General features: G+C 36.6%; 2 protein-coding genes and 2 pseudogenes across 2 annotated transcripts; 2 read left to right on the plus strand and 2 right to left on the minus strand.

Annotated features, from left to right (window-relative positions):
• The first annotated feature begins 2,115 nt into the window (after positions 1-2,115).
• LOC113324712 lies at positions 2,116-3,127 on the plus strand (annotated as a pseudogene).
• A 238-nt stretch (positions 3,128-3,365) lies between these two features.
• LOC113324713 lies at positions 3,366-4,877 on the minus strand (annotated as a pseudogene).
• Positions 4,878-5,497: 620 nt separating this feature from the next.
• LOC113323187 (chitinase 2-like) lies at positions 5,498-6,640 on the plus strand. The gene has a single exon (XM_026571463.1). It carries the CDS (start codon positions 5,629-5,631, stop codon positions 6,538-6,540), a length of 912 nt encoding a protein of 303 aa, XP_026427248.1. The 5' UTR covers positions 5,498-5,628; the 3' UTR covers positions 6,541-6,640.
• A 120-nt stretch (positions 6,641-6,760) lies between these two features.
• LOC113323188 lies at positions 6,761-8,895 on the minus strand. Its single transcript, XM_026571464.1, has 6 exons — positions 8,531-8,895; positions 8,293-8,428; positions 8,085-8,175; positions 7,929-7,973; positions 7,329-7,429; positions 6,761-7,227 (listed from the first exon to the last, which is right to left on the minus strand). Exons 1-6 carry the CDS (start codon positions 8,730-8,732, stop codon positions 7,095-7,097), a joined length of 708 nt encoding a protein of 235 aa, XP_026427249.1. The 5' UTR covers positions 8,733-8,895; the 3' UTR covers positions 6,761-7,094.
• Positions 8,896-16,026: the final 7,131 nt, after the last annotated feature.

The following is a 16,026-nucleotide window of genomic DNA, read 5'->3' on the forward strand; positions in this document are numbered from 1 at the left end:
GTGATGAAGACCATGCCAGTAGTGATGAAGACCATGACGGAAAGAAAAAAATTACATCTCAGAAGTGATGAAGACCACGCCAAAAAATGGTGCCGTCATGCTTGATAACTAACATTCAATGTCGTAACTAAATGCCGGCATGCTCGATAGAAATATATCAATGCCGATAGTCAAGTGAAATAAAAATTCAATTTTCTGGATACTTTACATCATGTGCCGGCAAAGAAATTGAAGCAACATACTACGTCGTTAGCAGTAGGGCATGCTCGAGAATTAACTGACTGTGCTAGCAATGGAAATTTTTTCAAAACGGAATAGGTTTTATAAAAATTTCCTACAAATGCCGGCATGGATGGACGACAGGCAACAACGCCGGCACACTGTGTTGGTTGAATATTCCCTGGTGCGTGAAAATCTGGTGCGCAGGCATTGATATAACTATGAATACCATGCCGGTATTCATAGTTATATCAATGCAGGCAGGATGTTTTGCAGGTATAGACATGGTGAATCCAAAGTTAACCAGCATGGTATTCATAGTTATATCAATACCGGCAGGATGTTTTGCAGGTGCATCCATGGTGAATCCAAAGTTATATTTGGAGAAGATTCAACGTAAAAAACATATTTGCTGCTAACGTGAGGACTCAGAGACATCTCTTTGATCACTCATCTCAACCAAAAATTTTGAACCCAACATTCATACTTCTAATCTCCCCAAAATGATAAAAATTTCTATAAATCATTTTCAAACTAATCAATTAACATAACTAATTATTATTATCTCCCCAAAATGATAAAAATTTCTATAAATCATTTTCAAACTAAGCAATTAACATAACTAATTATTATTAACCATTAAATGTAATTAATGAGGGGCAGATTAGAAATTAGTGAAAATACATGGATATGGGGTGACCTTGATTTACTATTCAAATCCCGTTTTTATTTTTTTTTCTATATCCTCAATTAATATAAATATCCCCAATCGCGAGTTATTTAGAAGAGCCGTGTAATTATGCAAATGTCAGTTTTAGTTGATGAAACTTTCACATATTGGATTGTAAAATTTTAATATGCCAATTTTGCAGAGTATATTTGAACAAATACAATATAGTGAACTTTAAGTTCTTGCCGCGCCTCAACTGTGATTATTCATTATACAAGCCGATGAGTGATGACTGACCAACAACAAGCCGATGAGTGATGACTGACCAACAAGTGGTATAATAGTGATGTATTAAACCGGTGGCTGCTGAATGCAAATCCAGTCCCCATCCAACTCAACTCAGAGACCAAGCCAACCTGAACATCCCAACTTCAAAATGATTAACAAAATTCATTCAGAAAGGACAGATGTAAAGCAGTCCAATCCAAGTCGACAACACTCCGTTGTAGTCTAGGTGGTTAGGATACTCGGCTCTCAACCGGTCATTTATCCAAATATTTTTAAAACATGGTTCTAATGGACATGGTTCTAAAGGACGAGTAAAAATTAATATGGGTGAAATGGACACAAAAAAAATAGTAAGGATGAAACTAGATTCATCCTGGCTTAAACTTAAAAAATAACGAGGATGAAACTGGATGCATCCTGTGTAAATTAAAAATAAGAAAAAGTATTTGAAAATGGGCAGGATGAAACTGTTTACATCCTGACCATTTTTACATTTTTGTCCATTTAAACAGTATCAAAATCTAGATGTCTTTTTCACCCGGAAATTGTTGATTTTGATCTTTTTAACCAATTTTGTGTTTTTTTTTCCATCTTTTTCAGGGAGATAACAAGTAAAGCTATTTGCATCGCCAGAGATGCATGCAGCCGTCTAAAGTCTTGGTATCAATATATCCGTACATAAGAACCAAGATACTACAACAAAAAAAGAACAGGCCAAGTACATAGGTGAACAAGAATGGTAATAACAGATGTTTCAACAATGAATATTCAGTAGTACGTGATATTTCAACGTTGGTAGTTAAATTGGTTATAACGAGGGAACTTTAGCTCAATTGGCTGGAAAGATTCAAGATGGCAAGTATTTATAAATTCGATAAAATCTCAATAGATAGAAACCAAAACAACAGATTTGACTTAGTATTATTCTCTCGTTTGTCATGGAGTTCATCAAACTATCTTGGTTCATGGTTCTTATTGCTTTTCTCCCTACTTCTAAAGGTAAGTTTAAGTACCCTACTTAGAAAAAATTTAAGCATCTGTTACAGCCTAATTCAGTTCTAATTAATTAACAAGTGTTCATTCTTTTTTCTTGTTGTATTTGTAGCTGAAAATCTAGGTTTGTTTCGGCTGTACATTGGCGCTGAGTCGAAGTCGATCAAGTTGAGTGACGTACCAATAAATTCCCACGTCGAATTTCATTTCATTCTTGCCTTTGCAATTGATTACACAAAAGGTGATTCTCCAGTTCCTACTAACGGGATATTTGACAAATTCTGGGAGAGCCAATATTTGAATTCTCGAGAGATTGGATTGGTAAAACAAATTCACCGGAACGTCAAGATTGGATTAAGCTTAGGTGGAGACACTGTTAAGGACAACGTAGACGTATATTTTGCACCTAAATCCATTGATTCGTGGGTTAAGAACGCTGTTCGGTCGCTTACAAAATTGATTACTGAGTACGACATTGACGGTATAGATATAGATTATGAACATTTTAGTGCAGATCCAGAGACGTTTGCCGAATGCATTGGACGACTAATAATAACTTTAAAGAGAAATAAAGTAATTTCCTTTGCGTCAATTGCACCATATGAAGGGGTCCAAAGTCACTAAGCCTTGTGGAAGAAATACGGGCATGCAATAGATTATGTCAACTTTCAGTTTTATGCTTATGAAAAAGGGATTAACATTTCACAATTTGTCAAGTTTTTTGATGAACAAGTTTCTAATTATGCTGGAGGTCAGATACTAGCGAGTTTTGATACTGCCGGTGATGGAGGGTTACGACCCAACAATGGATTTTTTGAAGCTTGTAGTGAACTCGGGAGGAAACGAGAACTTGGAGGTATTTTTGTATGGTGTGCTGATGAGTCTCAAAAATTTGGGTTTCAGAATGAAAAAGTATCTCAAGAATTCTTAAGTTCCATGCATTTGTTTCATGCATGATATCACTATCCAAAATGTATATAAGTTTAAATATTGTATCACATGTTCACCTCCTGCAATGATTCCATGCCATGTCGGAAGAATTTATCAAGTTAACAAGATTGAATTATAACGTATTCTTTACACCAATAGAACAAATGATAAGTTTTATTTGAATTGTTGAAATTAATACTTACACACCAATAGAGACTGACACTGTTGATGAATAAACAATAAATTATACATCATTATTATCACCTTAATCATCTCCTTCGTCTGCCTCTTTCAACCACTGAATCAGGCTTTGCGACTGATTAACAAATATTTTATCAGACGCGTCAGCTCAGATGCCCACAACAGTATCGCCTCCACGGTAACAATATCTTTCTCATACAGTACATGCAAAATTTTATGAAATATCGCAGCAAAATCCTTGGCAAATTCTGAGCACATCTCTTCAAATGTCGCTATGATTTCAATCTGCTCATCTGTGGACGTTACGTAATGTCGCAAAAGATCCCTCCATGTTGTGATTACGCTGACAGCGTTTCTATACAGTTCACCTTCGGAACCATATGGGGTTTCATATGAAAATTTCATCATTGACCAAAATAGCGCCCGAGCACAATCCGATGTTTCCATATTGAACGCAAACCTTAGCGAAGTCACTTCTATGATTGTATTATCTTGGTCCACACCTTCATTAACTAACCTTAGGAAAGTTGCTTCCACCTCTGTGTCAAAATCCTCCTCGGCCTCGCTATCAGAGCTTTCGCCATCTCGTTTTGATCCTTTATAAATTCCCTGACTTTCTAGCTTGATCGGGCGTTTTCCAGAAAACTGAATATCTGGTACCAGTGGGTATGTCGACCGTTGCATTATGTCCTTGCTAATGGCAGCATAATCTGATTGAATCTCATGAATGAATATTTTGTATCCCATAACATCATCTTCTAGCAATCCTTTAACAAAATCACGCCGCAGTTGCTGATAATCAAAATTGTCAGCGAAAAAGCTTGGCACTTCTGGAGAGCAAACGTCGATATAACAATCTTCTATGTCATTATGCAGTTGAAGAGCATCAGGATTATCAAGGAGCAATCCTATATTTCCAAGAGTACTAACCATCGCAGCATTCGAATCCGCAGCATCCTCATCATAATACAGAAGCTCTTTCGTATTTGGATGGATAGCCATAACCAACTGATCATCATCGTTGTTACCAGGTGTCGTTTGGTGTTTTGACTTGTTAATCACCATCATAGTCATTATAGCATTATTATCTGTTTCCTTTCTCTGTTTGTGTTCTTGTAGAACTTTTTCAAGAGACGGCATGTTGATGTTAGTTACAGTATCAGCACTTATGAGAATGAAATCTCCCCTTATCACGTCAAGTTCAAATAAACCTGAGAGCATCACCATCACTGACACAACCTCGAGGTACAATAGTCTGAACAGTGAATTTAGGATTGTGCAGAGATGACCATTCAGAATGAGACAAGTAATCAATGATTTGCTTAGAATGAGCACCATTATCACATACGACTACGAATACTTGCTCAACACCAACAGATTTAAGCCAAGCTAGTGAGTAATCTAGCATTGGAGTATTAACTAGAGGTAGAAGTACCTTAGGGCGTTCCTTTGTGATTGGCTGAAAGTTATTTTCCTCGAAAGTGGTATTCGTTAAGAGGATTGCTTGTAGTAGGGATTGAGTTTCTTGATCATCTGCATCTTTCTTCGCAGCTCTGACTTGGTTCTTCTTCGCCATGAGAGGCAGTAGTAATATCGGTGTATTATTGCAAATTTCGATGGATTTTTTAAAGAATAAGAAGAATAATGCATATGAATTTTCTTGATGTGAATCACACGTTAAGAGTTTTTTCTGAATCCTGATAGAAATAGAAATCAAAAGTTTAGGCTAACTATATAACGTACTTCTATATTTTGGGAAACGTGGGCCCCGCATGTGATAAATAGTGGCCCAATAACGATTCCGGTCACCGATGTCAGTTCGGGAAAATCAAACACTTTGTCCCATTCAATTGTACTGTCAATTTTGAACCATACGATTAAGCAATTTGAAATTTCAATAAAAGCTGTGGATACACTTTTCTTTTTTTCTTTTTGAACACAGTCCATCATTTTCTACCTCACAGTGGGTGGACTAGTGGAGACAATTTACAAGTCTACTATTACGGGTTTGAAAATATTAACACTTGAAACAAAACAAAATAGGAGACTATGGAAAATTAGGTAACCCTATTTCTACTCCACTCTCTGGGAACTCATCCATCAGACGGTCTGAAACTACTTGCCAATCTAATGCAACGCCCTTAAAGTAAAAGGTTCTTACATTGACCCTAACATAGCTCTACTGAAACGGCACACAACCACTCCACTTACCAATTGTTTATTTAAGGGTTAATACAAATCTGAGCAGTATAAATAAGTCAAATACCTTCCAACCATTTCTTCATTCACAGCCTTCAGAGTTCAGACATACACCCTTCTTTTCATCAATGGATTCCTTAAAACTCTTTGTCTCACTACTTGTTCTTCAAGCTTTTCTTAATCCACTTTTTTCGGCACAAGCAGCACCTAATGAAGTTTTCAGAGAGTATATAGGAGCAGAGTTCAATAATGTCAAGTTCACAGATGTACCAATTCATCCAGATGTTGAATTCCATTTCATCCTTTCCTTTGCCATCGATTACACCACTTCATCTTCTGCTTCCCCTACTAATGGAAATTTCAATGTTTTCTGGGACTCTGACAACCTCAGTCCCTCTCAAGTCTCTTCCATCAAGAACACACACTCAAATGTCAGGGTAGCAGTGAGTTTAGGAGGGGACAGTGTCGGTGATGGATCTGCATATTTCAACCCTTCTTCAGTTGAATCATGGGTTCACAATGCTGTTTCTTCACTCACTGGTATCATCAATAAGTATAACTTGGATGGAATTGATATTGACTATGAACACTTTAGTTCTGATCCTGATACATTTGCAGAGTGCATCGGACAGCTTTTGACTACCCTAAAAGGAAACGGGATCATCTCTTTTGCTTCTATAGCTCCTTTTGATGATGATCAAGTTCAGAGCCATTATCAAGCTCTGTGGAGTAAATATGGTCATCTACTAGACTATGTGAACTTCCAATTCTATGCTTATGATCAAGGAACAAGTGTGTCTCAGTTTTTGGACTACTTCCAAACTCAAACCTCAAACTACAATGGGGGTAAGATCTTACCTAGCTTTGGCACCGACGGTTCAGGTGGTTTATCTCCAGAAAATGGCTTTTTTACTGCTTGCAGTAAGCTCAGAAGTCAAGAAAAACTTCACGGTATCTTCATTTGGTCTGCAGATGACTCAAAAAAGAATGGGTTTCGTTATGAAAAACGATCACAGGCAATGTTAGCTGGTTCACGATAAGTTTGTTCATGTTAAGAGCTTCTTATCTTCTACTTAGTAAATCTAATCTTGTATGGTGTTTTATGTGACTATGTGATATATATGATACTGTACTTGTGAATCCTGCACTGCACAGACGAACCCCGTTTTATAAAATTTCTAGCAAAATAACATTTGATTCCTGTAGATTCTTAAAAAAAAAATTGTGCAACCTAAGTCCTAGTTTGCTGAACATCTCAAATTGAATAAGTGGGAAAATCAAGGTGTTATGAGAATTGATACTACACAAAATATAAGCAACTGCAAACACTATTCTACCTGAAACTGGCACTATAAGTGCTGATGCTCATGATATTCGAAAGTTGCGAACATTAGAAGCTCATTTAATTCATCACGAGAAAATAAAAAAGAGCCACTGTCAGGAATTTAAGTATAATTCAGCCTCATTTAGGTCATCAGTCATCACTACTAGGAGTTCTCTTCTCAGCTGAATGTTAGCACAAACTGAAATCTATACTGTCAACCCTACTGCATCAATGCTAACTTGTAATGAACAAAAGAAAGAACGGTTCTATTTAGTGAAGAACTCGCATCGAGATCTGAGTATTCAGACAGAAACTTCCGTTCTTCTCAAGGACAGCATTCATTGCATCAACCTTTGAAGGGAATTGCACCATAGCGAACTTCATGGAGTCTGAGAAATTTTGCCTGCAAAAAATTTCAAAAGATTATCAACAGATGTGTCATTTGAGCTATACAGACTTAATACTTTTACACAGGCAGAAAATTAAAAATGACAAATCCTTAACCTCCAGATGAACCGCAAGCTGGATGAGTTGAAATCACAACCAGACAACATGCGCTCTATGTCCTCTGAGATGGCATTGCGAGGGACTCCTTGTATTAACACCTGACATAAGATGCATACTAAGCTTCAGCTTACAGAACGAAGATAAGTTGAAAACAGGCATTCGCTCTTATCTTTCCATATTTACAGAACATTATAATGCGAAACAAAATTATGGAGAGACTATTAACTAATATCAAAACAATCCAATTTGGGGTCTGTCTAAAAATTTCACTTCAGCCATGATAAAATGGACTACCCTACAAGATCACAAGACAATAGAAGTATATAATAGTGATGCAAAGAAATAAGATTAAAATCTATTTGTGAATTACTAGGTGAAATTAGTTTCTGATAACATCTACAGCTCTTCTAATTATTGTCCGATGGACCAAAACATTTGTTGTTACCCTCCCCTGGTTTATGCATTTGGGTCAATCGAACAACACAGAAGTGATAGAAGAAACTATTGCCAAGATTACTCCACCCTAATTAAGAGTACAAGCAGCCATATCCAGGAGTGCAAATGAACACACATCACGGTTCAGAAAATTGTACTTACAGCTTTACCATCATAAGAGTCAAAACCCCAGTGGGCAGGGGCAACCTAACACAAACAAATTCATCTTATCAGTCATAAAACTCACCCAAATTGGAAGAAACATATTTCAGTCAGTTTTCAAGTAACGATCCCGATCAAAACAAAAAGGAACCCCACCTTTTCGATCTTGTGGTGGTAGACCCGACTTTTCCTCCTGATTATGCTCACCGCATTCTCATATGCACTATGTGATGGAAATTGCAATACCCTGCATACAAATTATAAAGATAAAGAGTATGATAAACCTCATGAGCTACATCACTAATACAAAAACAACTAGACATTATGCAGAAAATTCAAACGGAGTTAAAGATAGTGGACATACATGCTAACTGGAAGGAATAGGCCATTGTATTGGACTTTGATATCTTCGCTACTCAAATTACAGCTTTCCAAATAACTAATCACATCATTCTTCGTAGTAAACATCCCAATCCCGTACAATTTCGCATAAATACTACCTTAATAATACCAAATCAAACAATAATCAACCATGTTAGCAAAGTTGTACCAAAATCAAAATCGTTGCCCTAACCTTTATAACCTTAGGTTTTGAAACATACCTTCTCTAGGTGGTTGGCGGAGAATGGGGTCAACAGCACTGTCCTGATTGAGTCTCTGTTGTTGTTGTTGTTGTTGTTCAGATTGAGTTGAGAAGTGATGTGTTGTTGATTGACGAGGAAATTGAGATCCTCCTCCTTGATTAGGTTTGAGACTATGTAATAAAACTCCATTAGATCTGATTAGTTTCCTCAATAGACTCATTTTTTGACCCCTTTTTAACCAGCAACTGAGGTGATGATGAAGATGATGATGAAGATGATGATGAGTGAGAATGAGATTTTAGAGTGTGGGAGAGAAAGAAAGAGAGTTTCAGCAGGAGTTCATTTTTGATTGACTTGCCCTTGGTGGTCCGCAATACGCACTTGTGAGGGTTTAATGACTTTGGTCAATGTCGTATGTCTTGGGCCACTATTGGCATATGAAGTGTTTATAAGGTTTTAGGGATTTGTACATCCTTTGGGTGAGCAGGGTAAAGGGTGAATACCAAAATATGGAGAAAAATACCATCAGAACAAGTCTTGTGGTGATCATGGTGAATTCAAGTTATTCTAAAGTTGAAGTAAGCGTGGAATGGTCATAATGGTCCTCCACATTTTTTCCATGCTTCAAGATTCAGAACAACTAATTGACATCGATGTTTAATCTAATTGACGCTTTCATAAAATAACGTGGTAGACAGCGAATGGATGATTTTGAAAAACAAAAATTCTAAAGTGAAAAATACTAGAACCCCCTACTATATGGGTTCAACCATATACAAGCCCCACAAAATGGATCTTACACCCTCAACTCCACACTTTCCGTTTTTGATATTTCTAGGCCCAGAATTTTTTTTTTGGGGCCTGGTTTTCAATTTTCCCGGATTGCTGACGTCATCAGGATTTTTAATAAAAGTAAAAATACCGAAATTAACCTTCCCTATTTATAGACGTTTTATACCTACCAGAAACTGAAAACCAAATCAGATTCAGCTCTTTCTTCTCTCCGCTCTCGTTCAGAAACAGAATTGGAGATTTTTCTTCAGACGAATTCGTGAATTTTGATAGTTTCATACTGATTTTCGTTAATTTGATAGGAAGAAAACGAGAAGAAGAACAACATAAACGAGAAGAAGAAGAAAACGAATTTTCTCTCAATTCGTTGAGGTGTACTCGTCTGTTTTTCAGATCTGACGAGATAGTGAAGCTGCATTGATGAACAACAAATAGGTTTGTTCGTTTTTAGCTTTTCTGTTGCTTGATTCACTAGTTTTCTCATCGATTTTTTGAATCTCGATCTTCTACTGATTACGATTTTTGTTCTGTTTCGAATTTGTTGAGTCTGAGAAGAGGAAGAAGACAGTTGGGAATACATAAATCAAAATAGGTACGAATTGTGATTTCGATTTAGTTTTCAAATTCAATTGATTTTGATTTTACCGTTTCGATCTATTTTTGTCACTTTTGATACTTACACATGTTTTTGTTGATGCTTACACATGTTTGTTTGATACTGAGAAGAGGAACAAAATAAACATTGTTTCAGAAGAAAGAAAACAACAAATCTAGGTAAGAATTTTATGTTGTTTTTGATTTCAGATCTGTTTTCAATTATTTTTTTTTTGAATTATTTTGTTGTTCTTTCATGTGCGATCTGTTAATTTGTTGTTTTACTTTTTGTTGATACTGAGAGAAGTATGAAGAAACAATTTTGTTTCAAAAAAACAACTTCAAATTGATTTGTATACATGCTGTTTTTTTTGTTACAGTATGTGTAACTTGAGGTTACACATATATATCATGTTGTATTTTAAGCATGCTTAAAGAAGATGCAGATGTTTTTTAGTTGCAGCATGTGTAAATTTATTTTACACATATATATCCTCTTTGTATTTTTAAGCATGTGTGAGGAAGATGCAGATGTTTTTTTAGTTACAACATGTGTAATTTTAGTTTACACATATATATCCTGTTGTATTTTAAGAATGTGTAAGTTGAAGTTACATATATATGTCCTGTAACATGTTTTATTTGTAAACAATTGTATCATCTGTATCTTTTACTTATATTTAGCTTGCCGCATAGAATATACTTCTCACGAGGGGGCAACGCCCCCGAGTGAATTTCGTTCGTTTTCAAATTTTGATATTCTTATTGTGTATTTGATATTTTCAGGTTGTCATGGCTGTTGTTAGTTGCGCTGTTGTTAGTTGCATTGCTGTTGTTCGCTACTTTTCTGATTTCATTACCCTGCGTGTTAATACTGATATCAAACTTGATGAGTTTAAGGAACAAGTTTGCAAGGAATGGAAGCAGTATACTCCACTTGGTATTACTTTCTTCTTTCGAGAAAGTGGGAAAGATTTTCCGCTTGATTGTGATTTTTCTTTGCAAGCTCTTATATCTATCACAAATAGTAAACAGAAGACCAGTGTTGATATTTTCTTGCAAAATGTTCCTCGTGTGGCCTCTTCCTCTAGCTCTAGGGCAGATTCTTCTATTTCTAATGGGTCTAGTAGTACGTCTTCGTCCACAAACAATCTTACTGTTGCAATGTATTTGGAAGATAAAAGTAAGCCAGCGAAACCTTTGTTATCGGATGGTTGGCCCAAGGTTCTTGGTGATATTGGCCATGTGTTTGTTGAAGGAGTTAAGCAAGTCAGGGTTGCTTTTACCAAGTATCGTCTTCGCACTGGTTTCCAAATGATTGTAACTCACAATGAGCGTTCTAGGTTCACGGCTAAGTGTGCAGATGAAAAATGCGGATGGAAATTCCATGCAGCTTCTATTGATGAAAGGAACGAAATGTTTCAGGTAGGTTTTCCGTGTTCTGTCATCTAATGCTTAGCATATGTTATGTTTTGTTACAGTATGTGTAACTTTGGTTTACACATGATGTTTTTGGCACCATATTGTGTTTTGGTTGAATTGTTTATATTTTGTATGAATCTCTTTAGGTCAGGTCTTATAACCCTGAGCACATTTGTGGTGCTGGTGGACGCAACTTGAACCAAACTTACTCCACCAGCTTCTCGTCTAGTTTGATTGAGGAAGAAGTTCGCAAAAATCCTCACAAGAAGCCCAAGAAAATTGCTGCTGATTTCCAGACCAACTATGGGATCAACATGGAGTACTACCAGGCATATAATGCTAGGGAAAAGGTTTATGATACGATTTATGGCGACGATGTCAAGTCCTACTCGCACTTGGTATGGTATATTGATGCTATAAGGGAAACCAACCCTGGTAGTGTGATAAAGTTTGAACGTGAAAATAAACAGTTCCAGCGGATTTTCATCGCATTTGCTGCATGCATCAAAGGGTACCGGTTTTATCGTCCAATGGTATACTTGGATACTACTTTCCTGACTACATTCAAAGGTTGCTTGATGGCAGCTACTGGGATCAATGGTGGTAAAGGTATGTTTTTTCTATGTGTTTTTTTTTATGAACAATTTCAGTTGACAAATAACTAACAGTTACACATGTGTAACTCTCAGTTACACATTACTTTACTCAGTGTGTAACTAAGAAAACAGCATCTGTAACCTTAAGTTACATATTTGTTTTAGCATGTGTAACCTTAAGTTACATATTTGTTTTAGCATGTGTGAAACTTATTATTCTTTCGATTCTGCACAATTTTTTTGTAGGATTTTTCCCCCTTGCTTTTGCACTAGTCGATTCTGAGACGATCGACAACTGGGAGTGGTTTTTAAGGAATTTGAAAGAAGTTGTTGGTGATGGGAGGCCAATCACCTTCCTTTCGGATCGCCATGAAGGACTCTTGCAAGGTGTTCCACTTGTTTATCCAGATGGGTTCCACAGCTTCTGCTACTATCATTTGACGAAGAATATACCCATCACTGCAACAGATCCTAGGTACTCACTTGTGATGGACCATTTCCGAGAGGCGACATACGCACTCTCACCTGAAAACCATGCGAAAGCCATACAGAAGATTAGAGATTTGAACTGCGATTGGGTGGCTGATTACATCGAGACAATCCCACCTGAAGCATATGCGAATGCCTATTTCAAAGGTTGTCGGTATGGACGAACATCTAGTACTCTAGCAGAATCAGTCAATAGCTGGGTTCTGGTTCACAAGAAGATGCCTGCATATGCTCTTCTTGATCAGGTTAATTGAGTGTGTGTGTGTGTTTTGTTGTCTTTTTATTTCATGTTTTGTCACTTTATGCATTGATGAGTTTTTTCTCCTTTTCAGATTAGGAGGAAAATAATGTGTTTGATGGCGGAGCGTCGTGAAATTGGTGCTAATATGATGACTCCATTAACCCCTGAGTATGAAAAAAAGCTTGTGGCTCTTCAAGATGAAGGTTTGGCTTGGGAAGTATTGGTTGCTAGTCCTACCGTGTTTGAAGTTATTAGTGAAAGGTCTCACATGGTGGACCTCGAACACGAGACTTGCACCTGTCAAAGGTTTGGTTTCTTATGCTTTTTTCTTCTCTTGGTATGTTCTTTTTTTTTAAGAATGTGTATATCCACTTTACATTAGATATATGCATGTGTTAATAATAGTTACAAATTTATTTTATATGTGTAACTTAAAGATACACATCCTGTACATGCACCTGTAGCTAGCTAATTTTGAGTGTTTTATGATTTGTATGTGCAACTAACTGATTTTTGATTTGTTTTTTGTTTTCTTCCAGGTGGCGCGTATATGGTTTTCCTTGTGCTCATGCTCTTGCAGCCATACGCAAGATTAAACGTGAGGCTATTGATTTCATTTCACCGTATTTTACAAGCGACTATTTTAGGAAGACTTATATGCATGCCATCCAGCCGATTCCCAACTACAACAGGCCTGTTGAATATCATCCAGACGACACCGTCAACCCACCTACCGTGAAGAAGCATCCAGGTAGACCACCAGGGAAAAGGATTATAAGTAAACACGAGAAGAAGGTGAAGAGGAAAGTTCATTGCAGCAACTGCAAGGAAACAGGTCACAACAAGGCAGGTTGCAGGAATCCTCGGAAGTTCACACCCCACTAGCTTGAGCCTAACAAAATTCATTTCTGCAACTAATGATTTGATTGTTATTTATCTTTGATTATTTGTTTTTTTAATTTTCTTCATGTTGGTTTTCATGGACCAAACATTTTTATTTTTCTTCAACGTTGATTATGTGTAAGGATGATTCATTCAGATTTTGTCAGTTCACAGTTGAAATGCGTTTTATTCTATTTTTGATTTATTGTATACGTCTGATCAGTGGTCAAATGCTTTCTGTAACTTTTGTTTACACTCAAATATATGGATGTGTAACCGGAAGTTACACTGCTGTGATTGCATGTGTAACATTAGCTTACACATGATAAATGCTGGTGTAACTTTATTTTGATTTATTGGACAATCCGATCAATGGCTTGTGTAACTTCAGTTTACACTCAAATATATGGATGTGTAACATTAGCTTACACATGATAAATGTATATGTAAACTCCGGTTACACTTTCTGCATCAAATTAAGATGTGTAGTTACTTAACCTGTTGCATACTTTCTGAAACCTGTACACACAGCAGTAGTAGTTCTAACAAGATAAAAGTTTTTAATTCAAAGAATTTCAACCCAAAAATATTTTGCAAAACTAATAACTGCTAAAATCTACTAACTGACGAAATTTAAAAGTTTCTAACAACATATTTTCCAAGTCTAACATCTGTTTGTGGCTAACAACATATTTGCGAGTATAGAATTTTTTCTAATCCTAATGACTGCTTTACACATCTCTAGATGGATCCGAAAGAATCTTGTATAGCATGCTTCCTCTCATGCGGTTCAGCTTGTCAGTCCACCATAGCATCATAGTTGAGGTTAATTTTTTGTCAAGTGGTTTATTCTTCATCCTGATCTTCATGTAATTGCATACACATGGAAGACAGTCAGGAATTGTACCGTGTGGGGGCGCATTGAGATTCTTGGGATTTTCATTCATCCCAAGAGCAAAAGGACAGCGGAGTCTGAGTTCTGTAGTAATTGCAAATGCATATTTCTTGGCTTGAAGAAGGTGTTCACCCTTGAGTTCCTTAACGTTTGACGAGTTCATGTAGGACCAAGGATTAGAGCTCCTCAAGTCATACTCCAGCAGTGTGTAGTGTGTGTTGTTGTTGCACATTGGGGCGAAAAGTCTGACTGCATCGTTCTTGTACTTGACATACTCCTTCGCAAGCTTCGGAATCCAAAATTTCTTGAATTCTTCGTAATCCTTCAAGTAAGAGATCTGCAAAAACCATTTGGAATGTCAAACTCACATTTTTAATCAAAAGTTACAAATGAACAAGTGATTATGTAAACAGAAGTTACACACAGGGCCTTGGGTTTTACACTGGAAAAAAAATCTTGAGTATGTTATCATAATCTTACAACATATACTACACATTATAAATGCAATAAGATTTTAAATATATCGAAGTACTTACGTATGCTTTTGGCGACAGGAATATCGCCTTGTCATACTTGCTGTTAGAGTTCATTTTCGTCCTCAATCTGCTAATGTAGAAGTCGATGAATTCTGACTCCAAGAAGGATTCTTTCTTTGTAAGCTGTATCATTAGTTCTCCAGATATATCAAACAGCGCGCTACCATCTTCTTTGAGTTCCATCCAAGTAATGTCTATGCATTACAAAGAAGTAAACTATTATCAATCAAGATAACAGAATCAAGTAGTAAAATACAACAATCAATAACAGAATCAAGCCTACTTGGAGTCAAGCTACTTACGTTTTCGGATGAGTATTGAAATATTCAAGCACTTTATTCTTTTTCTCGCCTTCCAACCTTTCGATAACTTCTGAACCTTTCACATCGTTTCTCATTGTTCCATCATCTTCTTCAGCAACCTCAGCCATTCTATCTTCTTCTACTTCTGGAACTGCGGCCATTTCTTCTTCATTAGTTGTCTTCTTAATCCTCTTTGAATTTCTTTGATATTGTTTCAGATCTTGTGTTGGGATTTTTCTATTCCTCAGCACACGTTGTTGTATTAATGATGGTTGCCTTTCTCTTATTGTATTCCCAGCTTCCTTTAGTAACTCTCCTGCAGGTTTTGGAGTTTTTTCTAATCCAAGGCTAAAAACGTTTTCCTGCGTTGTAGCTGCGCAAACAAATATAGGCAGAATCTCAGTAAAATTAGCACATGTATGTAACTTAAAGTTACACAAGCCAAAATAATAATGTACTGTATGTAACCTCAAGCTACACATGCCTTTTACAATGTGTAACTTGAAGTTACACTTCCATTACAAACAAAACACATTGTATGTAACCTCAAGCTACACATGCCTTTTACAATGTGTAACTTGAAGTTACACTTCCATTACAAACAAAACATAGAACGGAAGAGTGGTTACCAGTTGAGGTAGGTTCTGCATTCTCCGTCACTGCGGGTCCATGTTCAGTTTTGTTAATGTTGCTGACGATCTCATCTATCATTTCACTCACTTAAACATTCGTCATATCATCAGGGTTAGCTCCTATTTGCACCAA

This window comes from Papaver somniferum, chromosome 11 (assembly GCF_003573695.1).
Source record: "Papaver somniferum cultivar HN1 chromosome 11, ASM357369v1, whole genome shotgun sequence".
Lineage (NCBI taxonomy): Eukaryota > Viridiplantae > Streptophyta > Magnoliopsida > Ranunculales > Papaveraceae > Papaver > Papaver somniferum.

What these genes read in the sequence shown, in the direction of transcription:
- LOC113323187 (XM_026571463.1), top strand. Translation starts at nt 5,629, where the DNA reads ATGGATTCCTTAAAACTCTTTGTCTCACTACTTGTTCTTCAAGCTTTT.
- LOC113323188 (XM_026571464.1), bottom strand. Translation starts at nt 8,732, where the DNA reads ATGAGTCTATTGAGGAAACTAATCAGATCTAATGGAGTTTTATTACAT. An exon ending in ACCACCACAAGATCGAAAAG is followed by an intron (nt 7,974 to 8,084) that starts GTGGGGTTCCTT and finishes TGTTTGTGTTAG; the next exon opens with GTTGCCCCTGCCCACTGGGG. An exon ending in ACTCTTATGATGGTAAAGCT is followed by an intron (nt 7,430 to 7,928) that starts GTAAGTACAATT and finishes ATCTTATGTCAG; the next exon opens with GTGTTAATACAAGGAGTCCC.